This window comes from Thermobia domestica, chromosome 1, assembly GCF_964235325.1.
Source record: "Thermobia domestica chromosome 1, izTheDome1.hap1.1, whole genome shotgun sequence".
Taxonomy (NCBI): domain Eukaryota; kingdom Metazoa; phylum Arthropoda; class Insecta; order Zygentoma; family Lepismatidae; genus Thermobia; species Thermobia domestica.
Window position 1 is genome coordinate 129,984,023 of NC_137454.1, and position 13,036 is coordinate 129,997,058.

Sequence of the window (13,036 nt, forward strand, 5' to 3'; positions counted from 1 at the left end):
TGTGTGTGAGAGAGAGAGAGAGAGAGAGAGAGAGAGAGAGAGAGAATTTTTCCAAAGTTTTGGAATCGGGTCCCTTCTATTTCCCTATTAAATATGGGGTTGTTGTACGAGGTGGTAGCGTTGGAAGGGTCTGGGACGTTTGAGTACAGTGATAATGTCAGAAATTGGGCTCTAATCTCGAAATCTCGGAAATGGGGTCTAGCTCAGATCCATTTTATTCGTCTATTAAACAAGGAGTTTTTAGATGCAGGTGGTGGCGTTGGAAAGGTTTTGGCCCCTTGAACACTGCGATGATGTCAGAAATCAGGTCCGGAACCCCAAGTTTTGGGTTGGGTTGTAAATCTTTGCTGTGGCTCAGTCGTAATACTTGATTGCGCGAGATTAAAATCATCAATTCAGCTAAATATTTGGTTTGATCTTGCGCAATCAAGTATTTAGATTAAGCCACAATAAAGGTTTACAACACGACCCAAAAATTCGAGTCCCGGATCCAATTTCTCACATCAACACTTTGTTCAAGGGACCTAGAGCTTTCCTACACCATCACCTGCGTCCTACAACTTTATAATTAATAGGCACATAGAAGGAACCCGAGTCCAACACTTTGGGACCCCATTTCTGGGATTTCAGGGCCCGGGCCTGATTCTGACGTTACTGCTGTGCTCAGAGGACCAGAACCTTTCCGACGCCACCACCCGCGTCCAAAAATTCCATGTTTAATAGGTAAATAGAAGGGACCAAACCCAAAACTTCGTGACCTCATTTTTCGGGTATTAGGTCCTGGGTTCCGTTTCTTACATCACCGATGTGCTAGGGGGACCGGGACCTTTCGAACACCACCACTCGCATCCAGTGAACGAATAGAGAGAACCCGAGCCCTAAACTTCAAGACTCCATTTCTGGGTCCTCGGAGCTAGGGCCCGATTTGTGACATCATCGCTGTAATTAGAAGACCCGGACATTTCCAACACCAACTCCCACGTCTAACAACTTTATAGGTATATAGAAGGGACGCTGCCCAAAACTTCAGGACCTCCTGGCCTCTGGCCGGGCCCCGATTTCTGACATCACTATTGTGCTCAGGGGACCCGGATCATTCCAACCACCACCTGCGTCCTCCAACTCCATGTCTAGTATGGCTTTCCTACCGTAGGAGAACCGGCTCCATGCTCTTTTCATAACTGTTCTCCAAGTAGATTTGTATATAATCAAAGGTAGTTTTATCAAGTTTAACAAAAAGTAGAAAATAAGCCTCTTTAAAGCAGCCCTTATTTATGAAAGAATACATAATGATCGCTTTTGGCTGTTGTAATGGTCTGTCCAAGAAGCTTGATAAAAATTCAGCGTAGCATAACAACAAAAGCGGCTTCTCTCACATGTAATTAAAAAAAAAAAAAAACGGTAAGGTGAATGATGAGGGGCCACAGAATTCTACTTCTCCCCGGGCGCTGTAATCTTTAGCTACGGCTCTGTTCGAGCTCCATCCACACTCTACTCAACCATCTAGCCATTCAAAACTTAACACATTATTAAAGGACTAACCTAAAGAATTTCACTATTAGAAATCGAAAAACTTGATCCTTGAAATTTAAACATTAAGACAATAATAATTGGTGCTTTTGATCGTATTTTTCAAACGTGAAGTCCATTGACGAATTGAAGATAAAATATAAGAAAATTTTCAATATTTTCTCCTTTATTGCTGTGCGAATACATAACTTTTTTTCACTATTAGAATTCGAAATTCAAAAATTCACTTTTCTCAACCACTCTAATATATAGTATACTCGCCAGAGACCAAGTCTGGCCCCATTTGTGCAGGGCAGTCGACACATGTGTGCTCTGTAATTTTGTATATGTCATTTGCTTAGTGATACCTTTCGAGTTGCTTATAGATTTGCGGTTTTTATTGTCTCCGCTGGTCTGGTGACTAGGTGACGCATTTAGTGCACGTGATTCCAGATTCGATTCTCAGTAAGAGAACCTTGAAATTTGAACCAATTACAGTGGTTCGGATTCCACCTTAGACTTGAGGTCCACGTCTAATATAGCCTTGGTGCTGAAAGAGGACGTTAAACTTCAATTATATATACGAAGTCTGGCAATTAAGTTCGCAATAGGGATGGCCAGACGGATCCGGATCCTATAAGATCCGGATCCGAAAATTCGGATCTTGGATCCGGATCCAAAGTTTCGCATCTTGGATCCGGATATCCGGTACCTGGATCCAGATCCGAAATTTCGAAGTTCAGATTCGGACTCCTGTTTTTAATATTTTAGGCCTTAGATTCAGACCCAGACTTAAATATCCATATGTATATAACATATATAAAATTTACTAGGTGAATTTTATCTAACTCAGTGGGAAGACAATTCAATTTAAATGACAAGAGATTACATCAAAATCTCATTTTCACATTTTTCGGGGTTAGACCACTGTTGTGCACAACCCATCATTCAGTCTTTAGTATATCTTTAAACGCACTACAAGTATGCCACTTTCATCTCAAGTCAGTAGTTGTATAGATCTACCTTTTGTTATATATTAATCGAGTTAGGATTAAAATTCGATTGTCTGTGATAATATTTTCAGATTGAGTTAAAACGTTGAAAAACTGCATAGTAATGCTCCATATTTTCTTTGTCCCACATTGGAAATTAATATAGTCTATCTTATACAGTTGGCTCTTATGATTAATCCAATGATCTGAACTCTTGCAGCATTACGCTAAAATCATTAATGTTTTTGAATTTTCGTCATCATTTCTATTTTCTTTTTATTACGAGCAAAATAAATATCATAAGTGGAATTTTACATAATACATATAGACGCAGATCAGTCAGTTGATTGCGTGAAGTTTATAGCAAAGCTGTTACATCTCTAACGAGGGAACCTATCCAAGTGTAACTCTGACTTCGAGTCGAGACTATGGCCGTTGGATACCTTGTCCCAAAAGAACATAACACGAAAAGAGATACATCCTCGATCGTAACCGTTGCGGAGATATAAGCGTGAAAGTTAGAAATTGAGCTCCATACTATACATTACAAAGTCAGATTCCGGGTCAGGTTTTTCGGAAACGGTCGGGTAAGGAAACTCAGCGAATACATATCAAATTAGTGTGTGGAGCCCAGCACCTTTTGAATGAAAAATTTGTGTCCCCGGGGCACTCGCAGGGTCCCTAGCGGGGTTCAACTCAAAATTTGAAAATGGAACCGGGGGTCAAGTAGCATACTATATGAAAGCTATTGTTAAATAAAAGAAGATACAACAAATCTCAACTCTCTACGATAACCCTGTGCCAACGGGCAACTGGTCAAAATGTCAATACAACCTACATAAGAAAATCTATGGCCACGCTTCTAAATCTGTTAAGTTGCGACAATAACAAAACTAAAACCGGTTTAAAAGTGCCAGGTATTGAAGGAAAGCAAATTGCTCTTTCACAGAGTCGCACAACGGACCTTATCCAAGTATAAGTGTGACCTCGAATGACCAATGGACCATAGAATAACCATGACCATTGGATTTCGTGTCTTAGAAGAGAAAGAATACATTGTCAATCGCAACCGTCGTGGAGGGTGAGAAGGTCAAAAGGCAACGGTATATGCTTCTCGCATCGGGACCCCAGATTCACAGAGTGCACCGTGAAATTTCTATCGGAGGATTTGCTGAACGAGAAAAATGATGGTAAAGACGAATATTAATGACCTGGAAACTGTGAAGCAACTTGGAGAGGAGTGGGATTGGAGAAACCTGGAATAATGGCGCAGAAATAAAATATATCGGAGGATGCTTTTGTGAGACTCTGCAGCAATTTGCTTTACGTCAATACCTTGCACTTTTAAACCCGTTTTTCTGTTTTGTTATTGTCGCAACTTAACGGATTTAGAAGCGTGACCATAGATGTGGGTTGTATTGACGGTTTGACCAGTTGCCCGTTTGCGCAGGGTTATCGTAGAGAGTTGAGATTTGTTGTATCTTCTTTTATTTAACAATACCTTTCATACAATATGCTACTTGACCCTAGGTTCCATTTGCAAATTTTGAGTTGGACCCCGCCTGGGACCCTGCGAGTGCCCCGGAGACACAAATTTTTCATTCAAAAGGTGCTGGGCTCCACACACTAATTTGATATGTATTCGCTGAGTTTCCTTACCCGACCGTTTCCGAAAAATCTGACCCGGAATCTGACTTTGTACTGTATAGTATGGAGCCCAATTTCTAACTTTTCACGCTTATATCTCCGCAACGGTTGCGATCGAGGATGTATCCCTTTTCGTGTTATGTTCTTTTGGGACAAGGTATCCAACGGCCATAGTCTCGACTCGAAGTCAGAGTTACACTTGGAAAGGTTCCCTCGTAAGACACTGGCGGTCTTAGAACAAAATCCATGGCTTTCCCATAAAATGTTAAATCTCTGTATATAAAAAGGGCAAAGTCCTGAGTAACTGAGTGACAGATCACCGTACAGGCCAAAGCGCTTAAGCTAAAAACTTGAAATTTGGACAGTATATAGGATTTGTGGCGTAGGATACCACTAAGGAAGGACTTTGGGAAATTCGAAGAGGAAGGGGAAATGGGGTGGAAAATATTTCAATAAAATATCTCCGAGATTCTTGACGTTAGATACTTCAAATTTGGTATTTGGCTTTCTCATTGAAAATAATTTGATACCTGTTTGAGTGTTTTTTGATATTTAAATTAGAAAGGGCAGGGAAGATGTAGAAAGTAAAAAAGGGGTGGAAATTGCAATTATTGCAAATAGTATAATAATATGCCTATATCTCGGAAACTTAGAGTTAGATACATTAATAGAGTTAGAATTTTGATACATTAATTGACATTTAAAACTTTACTACAATTCTTAATACTAACTGGGGTGGCACGGTTACAGAGAAACGTATTATTAAAGAAAGAAAAAATCTCATCAAGAGCAAGAAAAGGAAGTTGCTCCTTAATTTGATTTGAGCTGTATTTTATGGGCTGTTCTATTAGCTATGGCCTAGCCCATCACGACTAGGAAATGGCCTTATTCACTGACCACAATAACTCAGAAAGAATTAGAAAAGTAAAGAAAGTGAGCCTATTGAAGAAGCTTGGGCTTGAGACTGTTCATCCCAGCATTTGACTAGTGTTACAGAAAACAAAGGACAAATTTCCATTAGGACGTCCGCTTTAAAAAAGATTTACTACCTTTTCGATCGAGTATTTCCACTAGAATCGAATCTGACAGTGAGATTGCTCTCACCAAAGTCGACAGTTTTAGTCAATCAAATTTGGTGTAATTGTGACATATTAAGGCACAAAAACCAAATATCAACAGAATGAAGAGAACGCAAGGTTGTCACACGATCACATACCACAAGTGTCTTAAAATCCTATTTTAAGCATAGGATTGAAAATCACTTTGTCAATAATTACGAAAACTTTGCTGATTCGGAACACCCGAATTTTCTGACAAGGAGTTTCGGATCCGGATCCAAGATCCAGGTTTTCGGATCCGGATCTAAGATCCATTTTTTCGGATCCAGATCCAAGATCCGAAATTTCTGATCCAAAAATATCCGGATCTGGCCATCCCTAGTTTGCAAACTCTCCACCGCGTGTGGCCGAGTATAGCGCTATACAAGAAGATTTGACTGTGCTATTCACAGCGAACAAAGTGAACATTGATAGAGAACCTATGCGAAAAATTTTAACTGAAGACTTTTGCATGTACAAAGTGTGTGCCAAAATGGTCCAAAAAGACCTCATCGATAAACGAAAGTAAAGGAGGGTGAAAGTGTGCACAGACCTTTTGAAGAGGCAGAACGAAGTCTTGAGCCAAATAATCACAGGTGATGAAACCTGAGTCTTCGTGTATGACCCTGAAACAGAGCTATAAAATGTCCAATGGAAAGCAGCTAATTCCCCATGACCAAAGTAGTTCCGGTTATCAAAATCACAAATTAGAACTATGTTGATAACCATTTTTGATATCCGTGGGATCGTACTCCATGATTTTGTAGTACGAAGTTAAACAGTCAGCCAAGTATACTATTTGAGTGTACTGCGAATATTGCGTGAGAAGGTAAGACGCAAACGACCCAGAACTTTTCGCGAGAAACTCCATCATGACAGTGCACCTCCCACACAGCACTGTTTTTGACCGAAAACAAATAACTGTGACAAACCATACCCCGTTCTGACTTGATCCTCTCCCCAATGACTTTTTCTTTATCCAAGAATCAAAACAGTAGCGAAAGGAAGGTATTTTGATGATATTAAGTCTAATACGACGGCAGCTATGAAGGCCATTCCAGAAGTAGAGTTCCAAAAATGCTTCGAGGAGTGGAGTAGACGCTGGCATTAGTGTATAGCTTTCCAAGGGGAGTACTTCGAAGGTAATCACACCAGTATGCAGCAATAAGGTATGTAGTACATTTTATGGAACTAGTTCGCGAACAATTGTCAGACCTAGTAAAGAGATAGAGAATAATTAAAATAGTGAAATAGAGGAATTATTGCTATATATCACATCTGCTAGTATTCTCATTCTTTCTGTATCGTATAAAAAGATAAAAAGCGGTATTTTAGAAACTGTTGTAATAATACTTAAATGAATGTTTTTCTGTTATTTGATTTCATTTGACTACTTCTATGAATTATCCACAGTGAAGACCCTAAAGGAGATTAATTACATATGAACAAAAATATTTCTTACGTGGTTCTTGGTCATGCAGATTCAAATTATACATATTGACAGTTTTCACAAACAAAGAGTTGCTAATTAGCGAAATACTTCAATTAGTTGATTACAGTTTGATTTACTACAAATAGAGTATACAGAAAATTGCTTCTCTCGCTATCTGATGTAGTGTTTCAACGAAAGTATGCATTTTTAAAATTGTATGTATGGTTATGTTTTCAATATATTCTTGCTAAGTAATTTATTTTCTATCCCGCTTCGGGATACTTTTGGATATATGTATATTAAATAACTATCAGAGAATAGTGAAAACATAATCACAGACACTAAACGAAAGTACGCTATGGACTCTTTCTCTAAAGGCGTTTTATCAATAAGGAGGAAATGTATAATGGCCAAAAAAAAAAAAAAGTATTTGTGAAACGTCTAGGTAGGCTTTATATTAGATTGCAGTCACGTTGTACTGTTACAGGCTGAAAATAGATAGAGTTTTCTTGGAAAAGATAACAATAACGGCTCCCAACAGTTCATCACGAAGATAGCACACACTTTTTATCGTTGCAGTATTTCCGATTCTTCCAACCTACTCTGCATGTGTAAATGCACCTGCTGGCCAAACTTAACTAGATAAGTTTTCTGAAGATCCTTCCCACAGTCTCTTCCACTTCCCTAGACACTTAACATTAACATCTTCTGTGCGAATTGCCCGCTGGTCGTAATACCGTACCACACACGACACACATTCTGCTTCCCATACATTTTTATTTTTGTTAGCTTCTTTATATTATTGTTATTCACGTATATACATTTTATTCTGCATTTATTCCTGTCCCGATATTTTTAACTTTTTCCACTAAACTCGGTCAACCTAAGTACCATCCTATCGTGACCACATGCCCTATATTTCAACATGGCGCCCAGTTGACAGTTTACAGTGTGTACTTTGTTCTTAAATTTTTGTTTTCTTCGAAGATTACAATGGGTAAAATGTGTTTGTAAGAATATTTTTTGTTCGAGAAATTGTCGATAAATCTCAAACTTGGTAAAATTAATCTGTGTATTAATATTAACAAAATATTGGTTACTTACCAATATATCCTTGCGTAGAAAAACTAAATATGCTTCAGACGTATCTGAACAAACTAGTTCCGTCTTCGGTGTTAAGGTAAGAAGGATACAAATGGATGAGAGAAGTATGATACGGGCGTCTATGGCGGGGGGGAACGTGTCCCCCCCCAGTATTTTATTGAGAAGATGAAATTGTCCAATGCTAATCTATATGGAAGAAGTACAGAGGGCAGAACAAATTAATGTATATATGTTGCTAAATATTAGGTTAGTGTGATTCAAATATACATTTGACGTGTGGCACTTTCAAGGATATATACTGTATATATTTAAAAAGCTACACTTTTTGGTTAGTCAAAGTAGTCTCGGCTGAAATCACACACTTTTGTCATTGCTTAACCACCAGAAGGAAGACTAGAGAAAGGAAAAAAATGTATTGAAAGTTGATCTGCAAATTAAGAAAGGAAATCTACAAAGACAGAGGAATATACAATAGAAGTAAAGGTGACAAGAGGAATTTGAAAGGACAGAGAAATTTTAATAATGTACATAAAGGTAAATTTCGTGGAAATAGAAGGTAGCAAGGGAAAACTACCATGATAATATGTAAACGAAAGATAGAAATGAACTTTTAATGAGAGAATTGCAGCTTGAGAAAGGTGGAAAGAATACATTGAGGAATCAGATGATAGCAAGAATAAATTTTAAATCTTAAGTATTAAAAGGAAAACGAAGTAGATGAGGATGGCAAAGGAATTAGAATGCTGAGGTACAAGTTCAAAAATATATAGCGAAATGAAGGACGAAAAGTTAGACAATAGATATCACTTTATTAAGAATACAGGAGAAGAAGGGAAAAAAGTATTCGAAATGTGTAATCAAATCAAGGTGTTATCATAAGACTTTTTTCAGAGAGTCAAGATTTTGTATGAGGACTATTAGAACTACACTGCTGCAAATGCGCTTAAGATCACTGACCCAATGTTGCACATAAAAAGAAAGTGATTGTAGATGATACTGTTCCTAACATGGCATCGATGAGACATCCTGAATATTTTATATAGACTGTTCAAAAATGTACAACACTCGCCTTAAAACAACACAAAATATCCTAAGTTCTGGAAATGTACTTTGAGGTGAATGTAAAATTTGGAACAATGAACCAATGAGGTACATTGGGAATAATGAGTAAAAAGAATATAAATGAAGTAATTTAGAAGATATTAAGACATTGCTGGAGAATAAATTATATTCCGAATGACATGTAGGAGAAGGAAAACAAGAAAGATGGAAAAAGAGTAAATTAATGGATAGTATTAAAGGTATAATTCGTATGTCAAGGTGAAGGAGTTACCGAAAAACCATATTGGATGTAAACTTAAATTTGTAGCAGTAAATTATGGGGAATTGGTGAGTTAAGTGATTTCATCACTACTGCGCTAAACCTAAATGCAAGGATCTATAATTCACATTTTTGGTTCCAAACAATACGTCTGTCATTTACAGAAAACATAGATTGTGGATGTTCCACTTTATTTTCATGCAGATAATTTTCCCTCTTACTTATCTTTGATCTGTTTGGTCTTTAAAATTCCCTTTTCAGAAACTTAAAAGAATGCAATTCTTCCTTCATTATAATATTTATTTGTCAATTTAAAATATAATAAATGTAAATGTAAATGTATTATATGCAGCTCATGACTTTTCTAACCCATTGGAAACAAATGAACAACAAATACTGGCGGAAATACGTCATACTTAACTTATCGATTGTATTGGTAATGGTAGTATGAGGATCCAGTTAGCTCATAATTCAAGTAAATTACCATTTACTCATACTTTTGACGTAAATTCCGTTGGGGTCTAGAAGCATTCTAGTCGTCCTCTTCCCCCCCTCCCCAATTTTAACTTGCCAGAGATGCCCATGCCCCAAATAAATATAACGTGAGAGATGGGTACTAAAACCACGAACAGAGCACAGTGTGTGAACGAAAAAGTTGAGTGAAGGATGCGCGATGTCTATGTTGCGTTACTGTTGCTAGTTCCAAAGTATACTTCAAAGGTAGGTAGCCAGATTTTATCAATGTTGCCAAAATCCACCGGTTTATCCAGTATCCCCCTTCCCCCGAAAAGTTTAGAAAATCATCTTACCGGCTTTAAAAGTTATTTTGTTGATCCACTAAATAAGAGGTTTTTAATGTGTTCAATATGAATATGACTCTTCATATAGGTCAAACCAGACGCATTGAAATGAAATGAAATGAAATCTTTGAGTTTTACGTCCCACGGTTATGTCGGTTAGGCTAAAGGAGACGGTGATGATGAGAGATGAGTGAAATGGTGGAATGAAGAAAGTGGGAGGAAACGGGAGAACCCCGAGAAAACCCACGAGCACGGTGTTTGTCCATCACAAAGTTCACTTGGCGGAGGCTGGGATCGAACCCGGGACCCCAAGCACCAGAGGTGAACGCTCTACCACTGAGCCACCGCGCCCCCCAAACCAGACGCATTATTAACACCCAAATTAAAGAACATATTAGACAATTATAAAAGTTACAAGAAGATGGTATATCGGGAATCTCACTGAAACAATATACACATAGTATAAAACAGGTTAATGTGGTAAGTTCAGGGAAAAAAAAAAAAAAAAACGGGACATGAAAGATTCTTGATTCATAAATATAAACCGGCTTTATATCTGGATTTTGACAACGTTGATAAAATCTGACTCCCAAACTTAGATGTATATTTTGGAGGTGGCAAGAGGGACTAACATAGACACCGCGCTTCCTTCACTCAACTCTTTCTTTCGCTCATTGTGCTGTGCTCGTGATTTTAGTACCCATCTCTCACGTTATATTTATTTAGTGGTATGTATTCCTTTTTCCATACGAAATTTTTGTCATCCATTTTTATCCTTGTTATCTTACCACTGAAGACGGAACTAGCTTCTTGTTCCGATACGTCTGGAGCATATTTAGTTTTCCCACGGGAGTATATATTGGTAAGTAACCAATTTTTTGTTAATTTAAATCATCCTTTCTCATGTGCCTACATAATTTTATTGTGTAGTAATATTTTCACACTTCTTTTATTGAACTTCTGAAGTGTTATTATTATTATTATTATTATTATTATTATTATTATTTTAATTTCAGATGATAGTGATGTTGTTACAAATTACTTTTCAAGAAAAGGAAAGAAATATGGATTGCTCTCATTCTTCAATTACGCGAAGGACTCTATTCTTCCTCAGCGGAATAAAAAATCGTTCTAAGATGAAGTTACTTATCTCCGCAGCCAAGATAGTCTAGTCTGGACTTTTTTTAAAACGCAGAACGGCAGTGATTGACAAGAATATTAATTGATATGACACATAGTGAACAAAGTGCAAACAAAAGTGAGAAAGAACTTCAGTACTTCTGACAAATAATTAAAACAAAGCATAAGAGAACGAAGAACTCTTAATTTGATTTCGTCGTATGTGCATGTAATATTTATACCTAAATATTGTGATAATATAAATTATTTTTTCGTGAAGACTGAACTTTTTTTTTTTTTTTTGATTGAATGATTTATTACCATTGTTACGTAGCAGAGAGTTCCCTGAAGTGCAGCAACAATGACAATGCAGATAACTTCCATCTCCTGTGAGATTTGTGCTATCATCTAAACATGTATCTATTTTAGAGAATTACAGCTGGAATCTGTTAAGAAAAAAAAAGTAATAAATAACTATTTGGTTCTTATCAAGAAAGAAAAAGCATTAAAAAAATCCGCGAGAATAATTAATTGGAATTATTCAAAGTTAAGTGGTATTGTGTCGTATTCTTAATGTAATAATGTTTCCATGCCGCAAAGTAAGTTCGATATGTGACATGTAATTATTGTCTTCATTCATATCCCAGTGTTCCCAATATTTTGTTTATATTATTTATGTGAGTGATCAACATGATTTATGTAAGAAGTTTCCTTTTTTTTCATTTTCAATATTTTACAGTTAAAATAAGTGTAAACTGGAGATCAAAAACGGGGAGTCGTTCCCCAGATGCGTAAAAGTTTGTACTAACCTTAAGAAATGCCATGACGCCACCAGCTGCAGTGTTCTATCGGGCCATCAGCGTTATTAACAATCGTTTATTTATGATGGCGGAGAACAGGTCTGTGTATTCTTTCCCATTCCTCTCTGCAATTGTTTCAGAATTGCAGTGAAATATCTGTGCGGAAAATGAAGGTAAAAATTTTAGACAAAAAATAAATGACATTCATGTTGACATTTTCTTATCAAACTTTCCGATCACCAACTTCCCAGCATTTCCAAATCCCACAACAACTATAAATTCATTTGGGAAAGTTCTTCTTCAGTAGCAGACAATATCACTACCTACCGTGCTATCAATAAGGGGATAGGTAATAGATTGTATTTTTACTACTGTCCGTTAGGTGAGTATACGCCTCTTCTGGTGTGACTACATGCTTCTACTTGTTACCTACTAGTAATAGTCGTACAGTTTCCGGTAGTTGATCTTTCTGTGACCATATTTTGACGTTTGAGGTGTACACGGGTCTTGACGATAGTACTAAAACCTCAGGTATTGGATTCTGTTGATACTTACTGAAGATACATGGACTTTCGTTTTTTTAAAGTTGAGTTTTCTTGGCAAGTCATTCGCTCTATGTCACGCAGCACATCATTGGTTACTTTCACTGGAGTTCTTTCGTAGATACATCTTGTTTGTGAGTGTAGCAGGTTACAGTGGCATGAACAGACGGTTTTCCACCGGTCAAGCTGAGCTCAACACCGTTTAAGATCCTGTCATAGGATGTACCCCCATTGATGCACGCATTTCACTCCGAATCCTGGTAAAAGGATTTCTGATCTTTGTTGCTTCCACATACTTAGAAGCAACGTTCAGCCCTTCAGTGTGTCGTTCTAGGGACAGGAATAATATTAACTAGACAGAATTAATAATCTCATACTAATAATATTAATGACGTTAATAAACTAATGTATGCTAATGAGCTATCTGGAAGGATTGCAGTACAAGTGGAAGCATTCATTTCGTTATGGACAGAGATAAAAACAAAGAGAGTATTATAACAATGATGTGGAAGGCAGTAAATAGAGAAACAATATATCAGATCAAAAGTAAAATAACTATTTCATATAAGAATGAGGAGCCATTGTATTTAAATTAAACATGCTGGAATTACCTTAAACCAATTTATTGAATAACAAAGGAAATAACAAAATTGCCTGTTGAGAAACCTAAACC

At 37.1% G+C, this 13,036-nt stretch overlaps 1 protein-coding gene across 1 annotated transcript in view; it reads left to right on the forward strand.

The window, feature by feature from the left end:
* LOC145689259 (protein TEX261) overlaps positions 1-11,730 on the forward strand; it is a gene marked incomplete at its 5' end in the record, with an annotated part of 29,402 nt that extends 17,672 nt beyond the window's left edge. Inside the window, 1 exon segment of the mRNA XM_081763398.1 lies at positions 10,919-11,730. Within this exon segment, the coding sequence (XP_081619524.1) occupies positions 10,919-11,037 (119 nt within the window).
* Between the last annotated feature and the right edge of the window lie 1,306 nt (positions 11,731-13,036).